This window comes from Notothenia rossii (assembly GCF_949606895.1).
Source record: "Notothenia rossii genome assembly, chromosome: 2".
In the NCBI taxonomy this organism is placed as follows: Eukaryota; Metazoa; Chordata; class Actinopteri; order Perciformes; family Nototheniidae; genus Notothenia; species Notothenia rossii.
In genome coordinates this window covers 77,249,117-77,273,080 of record NC_136904.1, presented here as the reverse complement: position 1 = coordinate 77,273,080, position 23,964 = coordinate 77,249,117, and the positions used below count along the sequence as shown (strand labels likewise).

Here is a 23,964-nt window from a genome sequence, read left to right as displayed (position 1 = left end):
GGTGTCATATGTATCCATGTGTTCTGTGTGGTAGTAGAGTTCAGGGGGGTGGGAGTTTGTGTGTGGTCGTGCATGTATTTGCATTTCACAGAGCACAGTCAGCTGCTAGGGGTGGGGTGTCAGCTCTATTTTTAGCTTTCCCAAAGGATCATGGGACTGAAGACAGAGAAAGACACCAGCTACAAAAATACAAATTATGACACTGCTTTTACTGACATGTCCTGGGACATATATAAAAAATATCTCTGCGTAAAATCCAACTCTGACATCTAATATCAAATGAGATAACATACAAATGGTGTCAAAGCACAACTGTGTCATCGGAAATATATTATACTTTTATTTAACCTCAAATACATATTTTTAAGTTTACTATAATACCTTTATGCCACTATCCCAATAATGTGTACAATTATGTATGTGCCTCATCATCAATTAGTATTGCTGTCCTTTGTGGGTCTGGGTTACAGGCCATTGAGTTTGCTTGTTCCAACACCAAAGGCACATTTTGTCCAGGTAATCTCCCAAAATAGATAAAGAATCAGTGCTGGACTTAAGAAAAAGTGATGACACTTCACCCACACTTGTGAAGTAAAGGATTGTATGAGTCATTATTTAAAACTGTTTCCTATTCCCCTAAACTCATATACCAGAAGTGATGCGAAGGCTTTTCACTGCAATGGATTGCATTCAATAACCTGATATCATCATGATGTGACTTGATTTTATTATTTCCTGTTATGACTGGAGTAGTCATCCTGGAGTTTCCCTGTTAAAGACCACACCATCAGCACAGCACAGAATATGAGCTACCTATGTGTTGCCTGACAACCCCACACACAAGGGCAATATCTGACCTATAACCGAGAAAATTGCTCTTAAATTAGCATCCAGATCTCTGCACGGCTGGAAACACAGACACACAAAGTCTGAGAATACCAACAGTACATAGCAGTCGTAATCAGCCATGCCAATTTGCTATCTTGGGAATGCTGCATAATGTTCTATATAAATATCAGCAGGCCTTTCCACAGCATTTTATTTGAAAAAGCAAATGTATTAAATTGGATTATACAGTAGACATTTCTTATTCCTACTTCCGATTCTTTAAAGAATGAAAGAATTACTCAGTCAGATATCATTTTCACTCATTAAGTTGATCTTGAAGCCCACTCCTCCCGCTCCTTTTACAATCACTGCCAATGATCTCGCCTGGAGTATATGTCTAAAAACAACATTAATAAAAACATTATTGTGAAAGGTCAATTTATCCCTACATTTTTACTTTGCTCATTCCCCACGTCCAAAGGGTGGGGTATTTGGGGTAAGGGTGCGGAGCGCTGTGACCTGTGGAATGCTCACGCAGTCTGGAGCCAATCAGTGTGGATGACATGATGGTAAAAATGGCATGATGGGAAATGATTGAGGATCCTCTTTTATTCATAGCACACAGGAAACTAAAATATATAACAATCTGTGTTTTAATAACATGGACAACATTACATAAACACCCCTATAGTATTCTTTGTTAGGGAGGATAAACACTAAGTTGTGCAGACTTACTGTATCTCAGATCTGGCAGCTGCAGAATGTGATAATAGCGGCAGTCTTACAGCGATAGGAAGAGAAAGCAGATGTGAAAGATTGTGAAAATCCTATGATGTTTTAATATGATTTAAATAGTGTGTATAGGTGAAGGGTGTTCAGCTGGTTTCATCCATCATAAACACTGAATGCAAGTTGCCCGGTAACCAACCAAACATGCATACACACATGCCAATGAGTTGAGCTGTCGCACAAGAGTGACACAAGGACGAACAGATGAGAGTAAAGGAGAGAGGAACGCAGAGGTGTGTGTGTTTGCTCATTGGTGATTGCATGCAAGCCTGAAACATGGAAACTGGAACATGTTTTTAATAGACATGTTTTAAGAGCAAATGTGTTCCAGTTCTATTTTAGATTTGGTCATAGGAGGGATATGATATCAAATGCCAGTAGCAACACAATGTGCCTGAGACCAGCAGCGGCATCAGATCAAACCGTATCATTCATGACTCATGCTAGATAGAGAAGCCCCTTCCTCTTTATCCCAGTCCAGCTGCCCTATAGACCTATGTGAGTAACATGAGAACTGCCCCCTGAGAGGACAATGCACACTTAACATTCAGCCCAGGTTCACTCATAGAAGATTAAGTGATCATGATCCCCAGATATTATCAGACATTTATTGCGTTCTATGGTATTCCAAGGATAGGATTACTTTGGGAATATCAGAACCAAAGCCAACAGTCTTTTATTGGTCACTCCATCTGTTAGTTTGCTTAGATTAAAAAGTAAGAGCTTTGCTGACAGAGAGCCGTTTTTTCTTTTAAATTGAATACAAATATGTTCAAGTTCAGATCTATTTCTATTTGAATTAGTATTACTTTTCAGTCCTTTTATTCAACATGTTTTTGTGCTCGAAATGTTGCATAATAATTATTCACCTGTATTCACAACTCTTTGCTTCCATGAAATGCTAAATGCTCAGAAGGCAGAACAAATAACTTGATTTATATGACTAGACTATTATTCTGTGCAACCTGGAATAACTTGATGGGCATGAAAAGTGTTGACATGGTAGCCTATTCAATTGGGCATGAGACTGAGAACAATGCAATATCAACCGAGGTGTATTGTGGCCAGGTTTCAGGGCTTTACACTCAATATCAAAGTACTATATTTATTGCAGCGAAGACATTTGAATTACAGTATTTTATCAAGGGATATACACTAAGTTAGAGCATAACTATGTAATTTGCATTTTTGTATTATTTATTTGTATTATTTTCTTTTTACCTCGAGTGAATCCGTGGTGTCCTGTTTTTCAAGTTCACTTGCTGCTTTAACTCCTGAATTACCCCACTGGGATACGTAAAGGTCCATTTGATCTTATCTTATCTTAGTTCAGTTAGATTTTTGTTTGTGTTTTAATGAACACAAGAGGGAGCAAGAGGACAACTAGGACTGCTGTGACACCATTTCCTCAGTGGAAATGTGGCTCTCTTTTCCTTATTTAGCGCAATTCCAATCAGAATGAATAAATTAAGGTACATAATGAAGTATTGCTCCTTCAATAAGATAATTCTTTGGTGCAAGATCGCGAGACAAGTTGTACAAAGACGAAAGCTATGATTTTAGGAGCAAATAGTTTAGTGAATAGTCTAAGTTATCCCACTTGACATGACCCTGGAACTGTCTAGTTAATGAGATTACACACTTCAAATGTTCTTTTAGATTAAATGGTATGTTATGGTAAATTTTCCACACATTGGATATTGGTGCACTGCAGTCTCACCTGTGCTGAACATGTGTGGGGCCTCATCATGGACCTTTGGGATAGCTGCTGTTAGCAGCCCTCCTTCCACTATTATTGTGGGGAAAGCTAATTTAAAAATGTTAGACTATGAAAAGAAAGCTATTGTTCGTCAACAAACAAACGTAACGTTTAAAAGTCAGGTATCTAGGAAAACAATATAGGCTATCTTAGACACATCTTAAAGACTATAACAGCTATCAAAAATAATTTAATTTAAGCCTCAAAGTAGCATTAGCTTAATAAGATATGACACTTGGGGGGAATGGACCTACCTGTGCATGACGTCAAGCTGCATACCCCAAGTTTTGTGTGCATGTGTGCACGTTTATCAATAATGAATGAATGACGTGTATGTGAACTATAGACTAAACAACCATCTCTCTGAGGATCCTTGATGACGCAGCTGCAGGTCGATGACACTGTCAGAGCTTCTTCAGATTCTACGTTATTTCCGCAGTCGTGCGGTCGATATGCTACTACGCTGTGGGTCCTCCTCCCCATACTCACGCCCCTCCTTTTCACTGGGAAGAATTGATTTTTTTTTTAACCATTCACTAAATAGTTTTCCGTCACATTGGCTATTGGGGTGCAATGTGAGCAGTCGACAAAATGATGGGGATTTAAAAAGTGGGGACCAAAGCTAAAGGGACTCCGCATCTTTCTCTCTGCATCACCTCCGCTGCTGGGAGGCTTCAGAGGATCATGCAACACCTCAAACCATGGCGAGCTCTGCTCCTTCTAACCGTGCTGTGCCACCCCGGAACCTCCGATAGATACGGTAAGACGATGGAGATGCAGATAATGGCACGGTCCTTTTCAGAAAATCACTGTCATGTTCCTATAATATCCCCACAGGTGCATCATGTTGTTTTTAAGTAATGACATCACAGTGGTCTCATAGGCTTCTACTCTAGGATACTTTATCCCCTGTGGCATTGCTCTAAGTGTCCTGTAATATTTATGTAGATACATTTAGAGATAGCTGTTTTTCGTGTATTTAAACTAAAATGAAGTGAATGATTTACCAAAGAGTCGTTGGCTATGTGTGTAAATGGGGAGTCTGATAATATGATTAAACTGAGGAGGATGAGAGATCAAGGATGCAAAGAGTGTAAGGGAGGACAAAACTGATTCCATTAAATGTTCTTTTTTTTCTTTACAGCCTTGGAACATTTTAGAAAATAATGATCAATGTCATGCCATCATCTCGTGCTTTTATTACTTTTCAAAAAGTAGATGGAGAATTAGGTTTAAAACACAAAATAATCAACAAAATCTATCCGTCACTTTTCTTCTCTCTCATCAATCACTGAAGACAGTTTAAAAGGGGCAGTTTCAGCTTGCCTGATTCATATTGATTATGCTTAAGAAAGAGTATAATTTAATTATTTTTCTTTTCTTGTAGATTGATGCAATACACTGGAATAATGTATTATTGATACATTGATGCAACAAGTGGATTGTTACACCAGCTATACAGTACTGCTTTCTGACTGTCTCCTAGGTATAGGGGAATATTTGTGAAATATTGTGTGATTTCAGTGAGAATTTCTGACTTTTAAAAAGACCAAATATTAGTTTCTCTCCCGCATGTTTTCTCTGGCAAAAACAAGTGAGGAGTTTTTTTTGTATTCCACATACTTTCCACATTGTGCTTTTATCCTATATACATTTGAGGAATACATTGTATTTTTTTATTAATTTGTCTTAAATTTTTAGTATTCATATCTTTCATCCAAATGTGGTGCATTCAATACTGTGTAGTGATTGCACTTATAATAGAGTTCCAAGGCAGCTAACGGGAATATCAAGGGTACCATAATGTATGCAATTAATCAAAACATAGCTTTCAATCCATAAAAACAGGCTTGAACATACAATAATGGTGCAATACTGGACCCTCTGTGCTGTTTGCCATTATAAATCATACCTCATTGATTGATTGAAAATCTAAGAAATTACAATGGTTTATTTTTTCCAAGCTAACAACAAACAATGGAGAGCTCAATGGGAAGCCATTCTGCAAGGGCCTGAGATGTCAGCACCATGGAGAGAAACCAGCAGTCACTGTTGCTTCCCTCTTTCTCCACTCATCCAACGCCTCCTTGCTTCCACTTCTGCTCTTTCACACAAGCATCCATCCATCTGTTCATCTAATTAGCCATCCATCCATACAACCGATCGTCCGTCCCCACACACGCAGTAGGAGGTTTCTGTTAGAGCTGACATTTTCTTAAGGGCGGATGTCCTGTTGCTATGAAAAACACTGTATACTCAGTCAGTCTTCCACTAAAATATTCTTACAAACTTAGGAGATCAATTTGATCATTTGTTAACAGGATAAGGTTCACATTTCTTTATTTTATTGAATAAAAACATTTATTTAATGTAGCAACCTTCATGTTACTATTTTATCAAAATTGCAATTAGAAAAATCAGCGGGTTCAGTACACTAAATGAGAGCAATAAATGGAAACTAATTGTAATACCCAAAAAATAACAACAAGTAATAGGTTGAAAAATGTTTCCCATTGGTTGAGGCTCAAAGATTGTTGGTTGTCTTTTTTGAGGAATTCTAGAAAACTTAAACTAGCGAAAATGACTTTCCACCATTAGTCATTAAATATAGCCTCATGAATTGAAAGTGAAGACCTTGACAAGGCATCAAAGAAACACAATACTCACTTGTACTGTGTGTGAGAAGTGTGTATTTGCATGTGTTTGTTTCTATTCAACGAAAGTACAGGTGAGTCACTCTTTTTAGAGGATAGAGGTTGAGGTTTCTGTTTGTGTTAACCAGCTTCTCATCTGCCAATTTTTGCATTTAATGGGATAATAAATTGGGATACATCTGTCATTTCCTCCATACACTTAGATTTCTTACTATTTATTGGAGTATTGGAAAATAAAGGTGATTTTCCCAAAAGGTTAGACGTGACGTTAAAAGGAGTAAACAGAGACAGAATAAGCCATGCATATTCTGCTGTATTACGCTCCTATCTATCGTCAGCCACCTGCTCCTTCCCACACTGCTGAGCCCTCCAAGTTGTTACTCACCACCCTAAAATGAAAATGTGTGAAACAGCTAAAAATAAAAAGCACAGTAAGTATGAAACTACTACTGACAACACTGTTCAATTACAATCCTAATCAGCATAACGATATAGCCCAAAACTAATCGTGTCCCTATTTCAAATGAGTAGGTGAACGTTTTATCTTCATGCTTATTACATATATTTGTAAAACCACTGATGGCTGTTCAACCTGTTGATGTATGTGGATGTTTTCTGTGCAGGACCAACATTTGTATTTCAATTTTTGCCCAATGTTAAAGGATTATTAGAGGGGCTTTTAAAATGTCCTTATGAAGTCTCCATAAGTGAAGTGTCTTTGAAATCTGACATTGCTGTGTTCTCATTTCAACCTCTTAAATATGAGGTAAAGCTGTGGTTGCCATGGATATTGCTTTGAGAGATTTTGACTCTGAGTACCTATTAGCTCTCTCTTTGTCATTCTACCTTAGGTTGCCTGTTTGAGAGGAAACTGTGCACAAGGAACCAGTTCTGCTCTGATGGTGAGTGATACACACACACACACACACACACACACACACACACACACACACACACACACACACACACACACACACACACACACACACACACACAAACACACTAAATCAAAACAAAATCTCTCTCGCTTGAACTCAAAAATTAAACTTAAAAGACAGCCTACTTTTTGATCCTTTACATGTGTATAAGTTTTTAACATATTAAATTATTAACTACGCCGCCACACACACACACACACACACACACACACACACACACACACACACACACACACACACACACACACACACACACACACACACACACACACACACACACACACACACACACACACACACACACACACACACACACACACACACACACACACACACACACTGCTAAATCAAATATCGTATGTAAATATATCTGAACTCAAGTCAAGGATTCTTCCCTCTCTCAGCCTTGTTTGTCTATCTCTCACCGTCACCTGCCCCTTTCCCTTTCCTCGTTTTTTATCGAAGCCCCTCCCCTGCTCGATTGTCTCCATAGCAACACTGACATCATTGTGAGGTCGACACCCCCACAGTTGTTGTGGCAATACAGTGATGAGTCACTGACGCACACTTACGCACTTCTCTGTGGAAATTGCACTTACGCACACGAACAGCCATTGGACTGAATACTAAATGGTTCAGTGCTCCTGCTGCTCAGCAGCAGACGCAGGGATGTATTTAAGGACATCTGTGGGTCTGAGAGAAAAATAAGGACATCTCAAAGGATTTGTGGATGATGAACCCTCTGTCTCTACCTGACTCTGTATCTCTTTAAGAGCGTACAATGCAAGATAAGCTGTAAACAAACTGTTACCAACAAATACTAATTGATCTAATTCTTTAGCAGCGTCTCTGTAGATACATGCAGGATACCTGTCACTCACACTTAAGCAGACGCTGTGTTGAGTTGAGATACAGAGGACACAGAGGTGTTGTAGAGCATGACACAAATAGAAGCAACGGAATAATCAATGCAAAATATTAATGCTTTTTGTTTTTTTCATTAACTTATTATAAGCAATGGCATCTTATTCAAATAATGTAAACCTCCTTTCTTTAGTACGGGCAAAATATGTCCATGTGTTCAAAGACGGTATAGTGCCCTTGTACAAATATGGAACTGCCAAATTCATCAGTGTAAACAGGCTACACATGAATAATTGTACTTTTTCTTTTCAAAGCAGCCCGCTTCATTTCACAAGACAGCTATTTGCCGTTTATGTTTATTTTAATTTTATTTTCAGATGCAATTTCAGCATTAATTGAATTACAATATATAAATCCAACTGCTTCCTCACTCGCAGGTTTTTTTAAGGAGGCTGGTTTACTCACGTGTGGAATTGGAGTGTCAATAACAATTTGTGGCAATTTGTATTTAGTTATGGAGAGACTGATCCGGTGCACAGGGCATCTAGCTCCTGCTGAAAAAAAGAGTGTGCCTTCTAGTTTAGCTTAGAAATCAAAGCATCATAATTAAAACTGAAAGTTATAATTAATATCCATCCATAACTGACAGGGAGGCAAACTCATTATATGGCATCCTGGCAACGGTGCATCCACACTTTTCCTGTCAAGAATAATTAAATAGGTGTCTTGGAGTTAAAGGCCTATTATGCATTGCTGCCTGTCAGTATAGGAAAAATGAACTGCTTTTTTAGATGCTCTCAGCAGTTGTTTATTTTGTTTGTGAGAGGACGTTTGGCTGGCACCTATCTTGGCTCTATGCCACACAGATAATACGTTTTTAAGGTTGCTATAAATTTGGTAGAAGGAGTGGAGTGTGCAGTTTTGGACAGAAAGCTCTATTTTCCCCTGTTTTCACCCTCTCGTAAAGACAGTCAGAGGTAAAGGTGTGTGTTGTTCACCTGCTTCGGGTTCTGTGTAGGGTCATCATTATACATGGCCCAAGGTTTATGTTGATGTTGCAGGCAACCCCCCTTTATACCTGTCAGAAAACAGGAAAAGGTTATACATTGACCTTATCATTAGAGTTTTGTGTGCATGGGCCCGCTCCCAGAAATGGCTTGGCAACTGACAAGGTCTGTAACAACTACCCAGCTGCAGCTCATGCTCATTTTATTAGGGTTCTCGCACAAGCCCTGAGATCAGCAGTGCTGTTGGTGTCGTCAACATAAATAGGTTACAACCGAAAAAGTAAACATCATAAATAAACAATGTTCATTATGTCCCTATATTGTCTGCTATTACTTTACTGTTAATACTTTTCTCGATGGGGCTTACTCAACCTCTATTTCATTCAATTATTGTTTATAGTTTGAGCCGAATATTGCATTCCTCTCACATGTAACAGAGACCCCCTGTTCAGTGCTGAACACTATTGTATATCCCCTTCACAAAAGTGATATCCACAGAAATAACCCCAGCTCCAGAAATAGTCCCAATCCAATCAAACTGTGCCGTTTGCTCCATTCATCTTCCATTCCTTCTCCTCATGTTCCTCTTCTCTCTGTCATGAGCCAGTTCCCCGTCAGGAATAAGAGCTATCGTATTTCCACCCTCCCAGTGCAATTCATTGCCTTGATACAATGTCATATCACATCATCAACAATGACTATTTGTCATTTGATTTATGGGGTTTGAAATATGTACACGTTTTTATCTGTATATCTTGTCAGACTGTCAAGGATCAACTTGGTTCCAACACAATGCTAAGATATTAACCTTATTTCACAACTGAAACAAATGAGGAGTTATTGCAGCAAAAACGAAACAATGTGAAGATATATTTCTCCTTTCTCTCTAATACATCAAATGGCAGAAAATAGGCTGTACACAACACTCCTATTATCTTCTCAGTTTAGCAATTCACAGTTTCATTGTGGCAGGTTGGGATGTGTGAGATTTAGCCAGTGTGGTGACTCATCATTGCGCCAGATAATACGTAGCCTGCTCTGCTTTGTCTCATCGCAGTTTGACAATCTTTTTTTCCAGAAATTCCTTTATTTATTCACTCACTGAGATTTCGTATTTAAAAGACATTTGAGATTCGCACTCACTGTTTAACATTTACTTGGGGTCCTTTCTATCTAATACTGAACAATTAAACAGAGTTTCTCAGGAGTAATCCATACAAACTGCTTGAATTTCCTCATCCCTGCCTTTTTTATTGTGTATAATCAGATGTATGTTTAGAAGGGATTAACCATCAAAATCATACAGTTCAGAACCATGAATAATTGTTTCTACTTTAAGAGTGTATGCATGTAATTGTGTGGGCTAAGGTTGACATAAATTGGCACATTCCTTCATGTATACATGTTCAAATATGGATACATTCATGATCGTATAATAAGGAGATTTCAGAGACAATAATACTGTGCAAATGCTATCATCATTTATGTTGCTATGGGGCTGCCATCACGTTTTTAACTGTTTCAAAGGAACATTTCTAAAGCACATGGACTGACAGTGGCAGAACCTCATCAAAAGCAGTGACAGACAGTAAAGTGTGTAGGCTGCACTTTAAAACAATGACTCACTGCTGTGGGCTGTGGGCATAAGTATTACCGGTCACTTTAGAAAATACTGTAGTGTACCTTTAGGGCAATTTCACTGAAATATTTTAGGGAAACTGTACAGTTTAAGCTAACATCCAATATGTTAAATTATTTAATTAATAATAAACAATTGTTAACAGAGACTGTATTTCCTAAAGGCATTTGTCAGATACAACTAATAACATGAACAATTGTTTTCTGTTATCCGGTAGTTAAAGGAACGATACGGAATTCATCCATCGTTAGTATTATTTTTTACACCTGTGCTTTTCCTCCTCGTTGTCTGTAAACTGTGTTGGATTCTGTCCAGAAGTAACTTTAAAAACAAAATCACTACATACTTAACAGGCGAAAATAAGGGCTTAAATTGGTTTATGTGTGTGATTCTTCATTCCAGACGGGCTGTTCGGTCAGTGCCTCAGCTCTAGACAGGACCTGGTCCAGTACCAGGTTACAGTTCCTGTTCTGAAGAGGATGCAGGAAGTCCTAAAACAGCTCATGGTAAAAGGTGAGATCACACATGAACATTTTTTCTTGCATTTTTTGACAGGGCAAAATTGTGGGTAATTTATACCAATGTTTATGAGAATTAGGGTGCATTGTCTATCGGCCATATTTGAATTTCAGTCTGCTATCAGTCTATCTCTCTAATAAGAATAAAAGCCAATACAAAAAGACTGTTAAACAAGCCCCAGACTCTAAAATAGTGAGGCTATATTTGATACAGCTGTGCTTTGATTGCATGTTAACATGGCCTTCTAGTCAGAGCGGAGCATGACACCTGACTATTCCCTGTGTTTTAGTTTTTTATATTTCTGTTGTAAATTATTGTCTTTTATTGTGATTGTAGTAATGTGTTTTTATTACATGTACAGCACTTTGGCTCGACCAAAGATCGCTTTTAAATGTGCTACAGTATATAAATAAAACTTGATTTGATGATTTGCACTGCAAAAAATAAAGGTTGGCTTTAATTAAATGTAATATGTCAACAGGTTCCACATTATTATATTAGATTAGTTGAAAGCAATAGTATTAAGATGAACCTATTGTTTTTGTATTTAAATGTTAAACTAACCTAATAAAATTATGTGAAATCTGTTGACATAATACATTTAATTAAGGTCAACATTTCAAATGGTTTTGAGTGTGCTCCAAATGAAAAGGCTAAAATGTTGATGTTAAACAGGCTTAATGTTTACCATTGTTAGCATTTAAATGTTTCTTGTAATTATTCCGGCACTAAACACAAAATCGTACAGCACAGTTTTAGGCTTACAGTGTACAGGAAAATATTTGTTGATTTCACAGGCACTTCAACACGTTCTTAAAAAACAGTATCGATTTCAGGGAATCTTTATCTCGTTCTCCTCCACTCCACCACAGCCTTGCACTCTCGCTCTCAGTTTCTTTAATTGCTGTGTGTGTGTTTGTGTGTTTTTTTGCAGGTTTTTCCTGGCAAGATGACATCACCCAGTATATTTTATCAAAGGAGCTGAAGAGAGTTCCCCATACAACCCATCCCTCTAAGCCAAAGTCCTCTTCGTCCTCTTCTGTTTCGTCTCAGTAAGTGCCCTCCATTTACATATTAAGATATTAAGGTAGAAATGTACATTTTACACACAACAAATATGATGTAGGATGAACTCAGAGCAATGTATTTCCCTCTGGCCCTACCTTTCATCCTTCCCTCCTTTCAAGCTATTCCATTCCTCTTTTCATTTCTCTCTGGGTTGCCAGGTCCAAACAGAACACCCCCCACCCCCACAGTTCTAAATCTGGGTCTGCACCTCCTGGTGGCAACTATTTGGACTACATGATTGTCGAGCCTCCTCAAACCCCTCTACGTATGCAGACAGCCTCCATGGACCCATACACATACCACCAGGTACAGCTACACATCATAAAAGTCCAACAGCAACTTTCACAGATCACAGATACGTTCCAAACTTAAATGAAAAAGTACATCACAATCTAGAAAGAAAAACACTGAAGATCATCCTAGAACAATGTAATTGCGGTTATTAGAACTCTTGTATTAAAGATTATTGCTAATAAACGAGAGAACACATATAGATATAAAGAATATAAAAAAGTTATAATCTTAAAATTCCCACTCATGTCTGCCCACAGTAATCAATCATTGGATACTTCTCCTGATTGCAGCATAGATATCAAGACGAAGTGGAGAGATCCCTAATAGGAGCAGAAAATGGTTATGCCCGCCCCTCTTCAAGGTCCCAGGCCAATCAGAGAGAGCGAGAGCGCGACAGGCAGCTGCTACAGGAAGCCTTTTCTCTCTACATGGCGTCTGCACAGCCTACTTATCGCCACAGAGGGGCCGCTGCCATGGCTCCTGCAGGTAAACAGGACTTTCTATTTTCTAAAATAAAACACTGGGCTAAAAAGCTGTTTAAGAACAATAAAAACATTAAACTACATATTTTCCTGGACAACAAACTATCATTTAGAGTCTATTTGTTAAACAGTAAGAAACTTTAAACCTTCACGATTCATTTTATCATCATAACCTACTGTATGATGCTTTGAGCAGCTATGCCTTATTATGAGGACTTGGAGATGCCAGTGGACTATGTAGAAGACTACACCCTAGAGGAGAGACTTGGTACTGCTGGAAGACAGCAACCGCTGCAGAACAAAAAGGTTCCTCAGGACATCAGCACTCAGTCTGGAACCAATGGTGAGGAAAAACGAAACATAATTTAACTTAAATTAAATTTACATTATGTGTCATAGAATGTCTTGTTAGAAAAATACATAGAAAGTAGCCAAGTGGTTCGTACATACACAGTGTATGTATTTGATTTTCTAAAATGTACAGTGTAAAGATATTGCTAATTTTGCTATCATGCTGTAGATGGCCTCCTTCAGAGGATGTCAGGGGTCTTGCAGAGGTACGGAGTGGACCCCAGAGAGCTCAGTCAGGAGCAGCTCTACAAGCTAGCCCTCATTCTGCAGCTGATGCAAGCCAAAGAGAAAACAGGTAGTCTTTCAAATAGTTCAAATTGACAAACAGTCATACCGAGTCCCTTATCGCTTTCTATACTCTTAACAAATGTGGGTTAATAGAGTTGCAATATTGAGCTTTAACATCTATATCTGTATTTATAAATAAATAGATGTTAAGAATAAGAAGATACTGAAATGTTGTTACATTGTACTGTTTAAAAACACCAGTTTGTCTGTCTTACCACAGAACCAATGGAGAAAGACCTCCTCACCCTCAAGGAGGTAGGTCAGCCTCAATTCAGTAGCATTCACAAAAAGCTATCAAACTTTTCTTTGTTCACTAACAGGTTTCTATCATTCCCTCTTAGATGCAGCTGTTAAAAACCGACAGTGTGGCCCAGAAGCCGGCAAAGCCTGTCCCTGTTCCTGGTCCCCCCGATGCCCCTCCTGCCCCCTCCTCTGCTTCAGTTTTAGCTACATCACCAGCCAAGAGCGTCCACCGGCCCCCTTCTACCTCCCAGCCCCCCCAGGCCGGTCCTGCTGAAGCTGGAAAAGACTTGAAGGAGCAGGGGGTGCCACTGATGGAGGGTACAGGAGCCAAGGAGCAGTATGGGTACATAGTCACCAACCAAAGGTAAGCTTTCATTAAAATTCAGCTCTTATTTCTATAACAAATAATCTGATGAAATCATGCTACTTCCTGTTGAGCCAATAATTATCGTCGGCCAAGATGTAATTCATTCTAAGTGCAAACGGCGTAATGCTACAGGCTGATATTGAAGTGGCAATAGCTAACAGCATTAAAGATCACCTATTATGCAAAATCCACTTTTTCATGTATTTTATACATAAACATGTCCCCCCCACCTTTTTGTCCTGATCCATTTATATAGAAACCTGTCTGAAAATGAGCTGATCAGATTTTGGCCGCTTTAAGATGTCATAACAATGTTTTGGCTTGTGTAACCATTAGCCAATAACCAAATCTCCTCCTAGAGCACCATTGTGTTCTTTTTAACCAAATATCTCTCAGAGGGGCGTGGGGAGTGGCTCCTTATTTTCATCACAGAGAATCAGACAGAGAATCAGCACTTTTGAAACAGCGCTGAAACAGAGGGGATTATGGGATGCTACAATGCATGATCTGTTTGGTATTTGGAGCCAAACGCTTCACAGACATGTTTTGAATATATCTGAGAACTATAATATATTGATGAAAAACAGTATAATAGGGGACCTTTATGGATCATGCAGCGAATAGGACATTTAATAAATTATGTTTTAAAGAAGCTAAATCATGTTTTTCAATCCTAGTCCTCTGAGTTTGTATGATGGCTTCAAGCTGTTGGAGCTACTGGCTGATAAGATACACCTGTCAACCAGCAGCTTCATCAACATCAGGTAACACCCCTGTAAAGTTTGTATCTGTGTGTGAGAGTAGTAGAATTGTATTATTTTACTCCTAACAATATAAGCATCCAACATGTGTGTCCCTGTTGTTTTATATTGACAGTGTGGTAGGCTCTGCTCTGACGTTTCGTATCCGCCAGAATGAACACAACATGACGGCTGCAGAGGTGGCTGCTAAAGCTGGTGAGGCTAAAAAACACACACAAACACACAAGATAGTGAATACTGTGTAGGCTTATTTTGGTGTTGCTTTCATAGTTTTGCCTAAAATAATAATAAGTCAAAGTCAACTTTATTGTCAATCTTTCAGTTTGTGTGTACAGACAGAAAGATCGAAATAGCGTTTCCCACAATCCCAAATACAAAAATACAAATATGTATACAAATATGTATATCCTATATACACACAATCAACAGACACATTTATACATATGCACACATTAAGATAAAAGCACAACAATCAATATATACAAAATAACAGTCACTTCAATATCTTTGGGAATGTACATTATTGCAAGATTGACATCATTTCACCTAACTTGCAATTTTGTCACACAAATACAAAACTGTTGGTTGTTTTTTCACCCCAACAGTATCTGAAAAGAACTTCCTGGAGTCTGAAACAGGCCTGAAGATTAAACAGACCGGTGTAGGAGAGGTATGTGATACACACAAACACACATAAACTTAAAGGGACATGTCCTCAGTAACCCCTGCTTTCAGTGACACATGAAGCAGTTGTCAAGGCAACAGAGATATAATCACTTCTCTGCTATCCATACCATCTCATTTAAATCTAATAATTGATGGACCCTATCTTGGCAGATGATCAGACTTGCCAGTGTCAGTTTAGACTCCCGACAGACCACCAGCTAATGGATCTTTTGTAGCTGCGGACGGCTTGATTCGGTCTCACAGATATGTTAAGTCATTTGCATCAGGTCATGTTGCTGGTAGCCTACTATAAAATGGCTGCTTGTAACATGGTTTAAAAACACAATTGGGTGTGTTAGTGTTGAGAACACCCAGTACAAATCGGACACAACGCTGAAGGATATGGTGGACTTTCAAATGAGTAAATATGTAATATGTATATGAACATTTTGATTAGTTCAATAATAATGTATTTCCCTTACGCTATTACACTGCTTTGGTAAAGATTTGGAAAGGTCACTTGTCATCCTGAAAAAAAGGTTATACAACAACTGCTTCATCAGGATTAGCTTAATCATCAAAACCATTATTATTTCAAATTACTTTACTACCACAAGCAGTGTACTGTTTTATTCTGCAGCACACTCAGTACATTCAGTTTTCCATCCACCATCACATTGTGCTGTAATATTGTGTGTGGGTGTTTGTCTGCGAGTGTATGCCCCTCTGAGTGTGGGCCACCTGGAGGGAAAGTGGCCAGAACAAATCAGCAAGTCTGCACCTCATAACCATCACTGCATTGTTGCCATGGTGCTTCACTTCCTAATCCAACCCCCTACTGTGACTCCCGGATCCCAGGTGCTATGGCAACAGTCAATGGTGTCATCAACCTCATTACTCACAGAAATAGATTGATTTCAGATCTCTGAATCATTGCCTTCATCTCTTACTTTGTTGGATTGATAAGAAAATGCCATTTTAGCATAACTACCAACTTAAAAAACTATTTAATTCTAGGCTGATGAGATATTGCGACTTTCCTGCATAGCATTAATGGTATATGCTGGCTATACGTGTTAACTCATACATTATTTTTAATTAAAATGAAAGCATGATATGTATACTGATTTAAGTATTAGACTCACACTCATCAACAGTGAGTGAAGAAAGAGCGGGGGTGATTTTTTTTCAGCAGACGTTTTATTTTGCTTTGAATTCTGCTGTAGCGGCATGATGAAAACCGTTTTGAAAGATAAAAGAGGAGATGAAGAAGAGGTGGAATGACACACTGCTGTCTGTTTAACGACTCCCTAGTTCATATTACCTTGACTTCTCAGACCTCTGTCTCTAAATGTCAACATCAAGCTCACAGAGCACACCTTGCTGTCATGTACAGTTACATAAAAACAAATGGTTAATATGAAATGAGTGACCTTTAATTCCAGTGGCAGGGGCAGAATCCCAGAGATAGCTCATCTGAGATTGACTACTCATAAAAGGCAAATGTGTGTGTCAACAAAACGAGATAGCACTTTGGTGAATGTGTTTTCGAAGCTGGCTATAGCTCACACAATGCTCTTTATGATGTGTTTTTCCTAGAGGATAGATGCACGGGGTCTCCCTCAGGTAACCAAGGTTTCACAGGGCTCCAGCGGCACAGTCATCACCCTTGTTTCCATGGCAGTCGTCGGAGGCGTGCTGGTATTGGCTATGGCTGTAGCTTGTTTCAGGCACCACGCTCAACAAGTGGCCAATGGCAAGCTTGGACTGGGGCCAGAGGGAGGAGCAGAAACACACTTTGACTACCAGGTAAGAACATCTTACTGTGGGAAAGGCCTTTTTATATCGTTTGTTCCAGCATTTCATGGAAAAATGGAAGAAAACATATAACGTATGGTCAAAAGGGCGGTTATTGAAAGCATTTAGGCTACATTGAAAAACATGTCTCCAAGATCAGGCAATTATTTGATAACTGGACTTAAACTCCCACTGTACATCTTACATTTATATTCAATTTAATATTGAATAATCAATTTCTTGCACAATAATATCCTGCATTATAATTGTTACTGGAAATGTTTATTCCCACATGTATATTTTCCACATACACGTATATATATATATATTTTTTTTACTTTTTAATGCTATTTTATTTCTATTTATCTATCTATCTATCTAATTACAAACAAATAGTTGCTGCCCTGGTATGAATTAACAACCTTTTTTGTTTTTTACTGTTCTACCACTTCCTCTCCCTACCTTCCTCCCAGGAGCTATGTCGGCAGCACATGGCGTCCAAATCCTCCCTGTCCCGCCAGGAATGTATGGCCGGAGTGAGTGGCGGCCTGGCGGGCTCTGCCATTGGCACAGGTGCGGGGGGGCGGAGGGGTACGGACACTTCCCGCGTCAGCAGCGTTTCCTCTCAGTTCAGTGACGGTCCCCAGCACAGCCCGTCCTCCACCCACAGCTCCACCCCGTCCTGGAGCGAAGAGCCGGCCCAGTCCAACATGGACATCTCTACTGGTCACATGATACTGGTGAGTGAATCAGAGTGGACAGATGTGGGAAGGAGTGGAGTACAAATACTTTGTTACTTTACTTAAAGCTCACCTATTGTGCAAAAATCTTTTTTACATAAATATGTGTCCCCTCTGTGTAAAGAGATTCTGAAAGTTTCAGGAAAAAAGACCCTGTCTCTTTTTGTCTGAAAATGAGCTGATCAGATTTTGGCCACTTTATGATTATTATAAGATTTCTTTGGGTTATGTAACCATTAGCCGATAACCAACCAAGGTAACCATCCCCCCCACCCCCCAACTTTATCACCTGAATCTCCTCCTACAGCACCATTGTGTTCTTTTAACCAAATATCTCTCAGAGGGGTGAGGGGAGTGGCTCCTTATTTTCATCTAAAGTAACAGACACAGAATCAGCACTTTTGAAACAGGGCTGAAACAGAGGGGATTATGGGATGCTACAATGATCTGTTTGGTATTTTGAGCCAAACACTTCAGAGACATGTTTTGTATATATCTGAGAACTATTATATATTGATGAAAAATAGTATAATAGGGGACCTTTAAGTACATTTTTCCGGTATCAGTACTTTACTCAACTACTTTTTACTTTTTACTTTTACTTCTTACATTTTGAACACAAATACCTGTACTTTCTACTTCTTACATTTTCAAAACAGGCTTGTTACTTTAGTTTTAATCTGCGATTGGTGGCGTGATCATTATTATTCAGAGTCATTGCGTGCCTATTGATTTGAACACGATCCGTGTATCCATCATTTCCTGGTCTTCTCTAAAGAAGAGGGACCAATGAGAACTTTGTCATTTTGCCGTTGTTCAGCATCGAAACATTCATTAGCTAACAATGACATTATTGTTCTTTTAATATAAAGGGAGGGCAGTTACTCTATAAAACAGCTAGTAGTTATGGGTACTTTTTACTTAAGTACATTTCAAAGCCCATAGTTCATTACTTTGACTTGAGTAAAGAATTTTAGTCAGTACCAGAGTATTTTTAAACACGTATTTGTACTTCTACTTGAGTAAAGGATGTGTGTACTTTTTCCATCTCTGAAAGTGGAAATGTTCTTCCTGCAGCAAAAGAATCCTCTTCTTCCTTTGCCGTTCAAAACCTCCTACACATCATTCCCCTTTCATCTCTCCGACAGGCTTATATGGAGGATCACCTGCGTAATAAGGACCGTCTCCAGAGGGAGTGGGAGGCTTTGTGCTCATACCAGGCCGACCCCTGTTCAGTGGCTGTGGCTCAAGCTCCGAGCAACATGGACAAAAACAGACACGCTGAATCCGTCCCCTGTAAGTTCATCAATGTGTCACTCTTTTTATTTCCTGTCTTTCTCTGTGATGCTGCTGCTAGATCAATCATAGATCACCCTGCTCAGTGACTCATTCAGTGACTCATTCTTGACATGTCTTCTTTTACAGATGATCACACTCGGGTGAAGTTGAAGACTGAAGTAAACTCCAATAAACAAGACTTCATCAACGCCAGCCTCATTGTAAGAAGCCCTGAAACAATCTAAAGCATTTACAGTATCTGCTGATATTTATCATTTGTGGTTTGTAACCCCAATAAACGATGTCATAGTTAAAACTTAATACATAGTCTTTGATTATCATTTCTAATGTACTCGACCTATGTTTATATTGGAACTGAAGTTATACTAAACACTGTTGTTCATTGTAGTGAATTTAGCATAAAATGAAGTCTTTGTTAAAACAGAACGTAGCTTTTTGAATGTGTCGTACAGCTTGATTCTGTTTTTCAACCTGCAATGCCAAAGCCTGTGTCCCTCTATCAGCATCGGACACTAAAACCTAATTCAAGTGTAATCTGTCAAATCAAATTCCTGCTCAAGAAGCCAAGGAAACATTTTAAAGCTTTAGAATCCTCAGAAAGAAAAACCTTTCAAATCTCTTCTCTCTTCCTTTTGTTCTTTAACCCATAGTTTGACCATGACCCTCGCCAGCCATCTTACATCGCCACACAGGGACCAATGGCCCACACTGTCGCTGATTTCTGGCAGGTCGGTTCGAATCCTTCCAAAGTTATTTTCCTGTCTTACTCCCAAGTTTAGAGGATGTACTTGCTGTTCACTGACAAAATGAAATAATGTAGGCCATTGGACCATGTGCCTTGTACTCACAGTGTGTTTACATCCCTGTGTGTGTGTGTGTGTGTGTGTGTGTGTGTGTGTGTGTGTGTGTGTGTGTGTGTGTGTGTGTGTGTGTGTGTGTGTGTGTGTGTGTGTGTGTGTGTGTGTGTGTGTGTGTGTGTGTGTGTGTGTGTGTGTGTGTGTGTGTGTGTGTGTGTGTGTGTGTGTGTGTGTGTGTGTGTGTGTGTGTGTGTGTGTGTGTGTGGTCTCTCCAACCGGCAGATGGTGTGGGAGAACGGCTGCACAGTGATAGTGATGATGACGGCTCTGGTTGAAGACGGAGAGAAACAGTGCGAGCGGTACTGGCCTGATGAGGGCTCATCACTCTACCACATCTACGAGGTTCATTTCCTGTTGCAACTCACTATGTTCACTATAAATAATGCTCTTCTGGTAATAAGCATTCAGTGTAGCAGGAATAATCCCTGCATTAGACCTGTTGTCATAACGTATATGTTAAGAGGCTAATGATAACTGTAAATAATATCTATTAAAGATGAAATAAGTCACATGTATGAAATAAACTACACATTTGAATTTGATAATTTCGACTTCAGTAAAAAAATGGAATTTGGCAATTTCTCCATCTTGAATTGAACAGGCCTTTTCTCTTTAACACATGCATGTTTTCCTGGTGTCGACTTTGGTTTAAATGTATCATCCGTTATCTTTACCCTCTTAAATTAAAGTCCATTTCTCCTCTGCGTCTGTCCTTCCTTTCTGTCTCTCTTCCCCCGTATACCTTTGTATTCATCAGGTGAACTTGGTGTCTGAGCACATCTGGTGTAAGGACTTCCTGGTGCGTAGCTTCTACCTGAAGAACGTCCAGACGCAGGAGACCAGAACCTTGACGCAGTTTCACCTGCTGAGCTGGCCCGCTGACGGCATCCCCATCTCCACAAGACCACTGTTAGACTTCCGTCGGTAATAAATTACATCAACTATCCCACATGTGCCCTTGAAGTGCCTCAAGAGTCAAACCTGCTCAATAATTAAACAGGAAGTGGAGCCAACAGGCGGCAAGGATGCAGTGTGTGGAATAATAATGCATTGTCTTACTGGTACCCTAACACACCAGCGAGTTTGGCTCTTCCTCATCACATTCTTCTTGTTTTATCTGCATGGTGTGTTTCATATCCTATGCATCACATCAGCTCTCTCTCTCTCCCTCTCTCCCAGTGTACAGGTTGATAGGTTTGTATTTTAACACCTACCAGTGTCATTTTTGTGGTTTGCAGCTAGTACTCTGGCTCCAGTTGCATAGTCACAAAAATGAGCATTGGCAGGTGTGACTGGCTACTGCAAGAGGGACAGTGAATCTGTGGCTTCCTCTTCACCTATTCCTTCCTGTTTTACCATGCCACTCTCTGTCGTCCACCACCTCATGCCATTTTATATGTATTCCTGTCCTGACATCATTTTCTTCATTCTTGATTTGACTGTTTTTGTCTGTCAGTTACATCTCATGCTTTATTCTTACTACTTGATCAAATTCTGTTTACCTCTCAGAACCAACAATGTCTGAATCTGCAAAAGAGACATTAACAGCTGCATGTTGTGATGACTGACAAGGCATTTATGTATATTCATTGCATATGTGAACATGTTTATTTGCGATTAAAAAGTTTATTATGAATAATTGATATTAATGCCCTTTATATGTTCTCTTTTCCGTCTCTGTTGTCCCTTGTTCCTGTTTTTCAGGAAGGTGAATAAATGCTACAGAGGTCGTTCCTGCCCAATCATCGTTCACTGCGGGTAAAAGAATACATCTGATGACTGTCAGGTTTCTGTGAAAGACCCGGATTTGCAGAATCATAAATATTACTAATTAGGAAATTGTGTGTTTGGAGCAGAAAGCAGATTGAGGTAAAACATTATGGGGAATTACAACGCAGTGCATTTCCTTTTTTCTCTCTGTCACTCTCACAGCGAGGGCACTAGCCGCACTGGCGCGTACATCCTCATTGACATGGTGCTGAACCGCATGGCCAAGGGTGAGTCGCTCACACACACACACACACATGGAATTATGTCAGGTTTTGCTCACAGCAGCTCAGTATATACACTGATGAGGTCGTTATAAACACAATGCATTTAAAATGTTATGTTCCACACTATGATATGGATGCATGTATGTTTTTTTTATATTGTTTCATAAACATGCCTTGTTAGCTAGAGAAAACCCCTTTTTTGTTTAATTTTGTTTGGTTCATGAATGCATAACCAAATCATTTCTGTTATCTTCACCACACTAAAGGTTTATTTGAGTGTTTCAGAATAATACCATGATGCATAATAGGTTTCCTTTTCTATTGAAGAGTGTTGGCATCTATGTTACAAAACAGTGAGTAACCCTCAGAACTGTGGTACTAATGTTTTGACCCTTCCTGTCTTTGTTGTTAGGAGTGAAGGAGATTGACATCGCAGCCGCACTGGAGCACATCAGAGACCAGAGACCTGGATTAGTCCGCACCAAGGTACCATATCTGTGTGTGTTGTCCCTCTTTTAGCACTTATATGGTAGATGTCCACAATTCAACTTATTTTCCATATCTCTCATTCTGATCAGGACCAGTTTGAGTTTGCGCTGACAGCAGTAGCAGAGGAGGTGAATGCCATCTTGAAAGCCCTGCCACAGTGAAGACATCCATGGACACAAAAATAAATACTCATAAGGACACACTCGTACGACCCAGCCATGTTTGTCTGGCCATCACTGTATATTAGAATTTGCTCCACCACACCTGGAGCTCTTACAGCTCATGTCTTCAGCATGCAGTATTTGACCATCAACTCATTTGCTGGGTTTTTAAAACTTTCTGGAACTTCATAAATGATTTCTTCCAAGATGTAAAATATGGCCAAGAGATGAAATGTTAATCATGATCTTTGCTCTCTGGAGATTCTCCATAATAAGACACCAATTAAGCCAGCCAATGACAACGACGAGGAATAAAAAAACGTGCTAATATAGTGTGCGCTGACAGGATAGAAAACACTTCTGTTGATGGTTTCAAAAACATAATATATATGTGACACTGTTTACCGATCTGACTCCATCTCGGCCTAATCCACCCTCTTACTAGACATGATTACCTCAAATGATCTATCAACATTAACAGATGATTTCCAGCCATCACTAATGGTTTGTTTTGCCATTGTGTTGAACATTACAATTTCCTTGGAATATTGTTAAAATAATGTTGAATCCCTTTACAAAGTATCCATCCGGCTCAAAGGTTTCAATTGTTTTTAAATCTCTAAGTGTGTTGTTACGTGTCCACCAGAATACTGTGTGCTACTGTGTGTTGATTCCAAGCAGGTTTTTTATTTGTGAAGCTTGTCTTTGCCATGGCAACATGATTGTTTGCTATAAGCTCTGGTCTCCTTCGATGATGTACCTTCCAAGTCCACCAAAGTAACTCTGGGTTCTTCATCGTCTTGCTCTGTGTTCGACCTTGTGATTCATGTAAATAATTCATCCTGATGATTGTGTTTATTCATGTAGCAGACGGACAGAAAATATCTATAAAAAATGTATTTTTGACTTGAATAAATGTGTGATGTGACGCAGCAAAAAACTAAACTCAAAGGGAAAGGCTTTCTTTGCTCACTTTGACAACCACAGTTTTTAAGTGGTTGTGTTTTTGTTTCATACAAAAAAACGATAACATTGCATTAAAAGTCTCATGCATTTTAATCTATTGATTAAAAATCCATGTATTATTCAAAATGTATCCTAAATGCATCA

General features: G+C 39.1%; 1 protein-coding gene across 2 annotated transcripts; it reads left to right on the top strand.

Annotated features, from left to right (window-relative positions):
• Positions 1–3,820: 3,820 nt before the first annotated feature.
• Positions 3,821–23,799, top strand: ptprna (protein tyrosine phosphatase receptor type Na). 2 transcript variants are annotated; one of them, XM_079665422.1, is made up of 24 exons: positions 3,821–4,136; positions 6,882–6,932; positions 10,881–10,991; positions 11,932–12,049; positions 12,224–12,371; positions 12,650–12,845; positions 13,038–13,184; positions 13,362–13,487; positions 13,701–13,735; positions 13,822–14,087; positions 14,768–14,854; positions 14,967–15,046; positions 15,457–15,521; positions 17,117–17,326; positions 17,791–18,054; positions 19,203–19,350; positions 19,480–19,553; positions 20,004–20,081; positions 20,433–20,552; positions 20,968–21,134; positions 21,915–21,968; positions 22,143–22,207; positions 22,617–22,690; positions 22,783–23,799. In XM_079665422.1, exons 1-24 carry the CDS (start codon positions 4,061–4,063, stop codon positions 22,852–22,854), a joined length of 2,832 nt encoding a protein of 943 aa, XP_079521548.1. In that variant the 5' UTR covers positions 3,821–4,060; the 3' UTR covers positions 22,855–23,799. The 2 variants fall into 2 exon arrangements, with proteins under 2 accessions (XP_079521548.1, XP_079521547.1); XM_079665421.1 differs by having other exon boundaries at positions 3,822–4,136; positions 17,788–18,054.
• Positions 23,800–23,964: the final 165 nt, after the last annotated feature.

What these genes read in the sequence shown, in the direction of transcription:
- ptprna (XM_079665421.1), top strand. Translation starts at nt 4,061, where the DNA reads ATGCAACACCTCAAACCATGGCGAGCTCTGCTCCTTCTAACCGTGCTG. An exon ending in ACCCATACACATACCACCAG is followed by an intron (nt 12,372 to 12,649) that starts GTACAGCTACAC and finishes TCCTGATTGCAG; the next exon opens with CATAGATATCAAGACGAAGT. An exon ending in TCATCAACGCCAGCCTCATT is followed by an intron (nt 19,554 to 20,003) that starts GTAAGAAGCCCT and finishes TTTAACCCATAG; the next exon opens with TTTGACCATGACCCTCGCCA.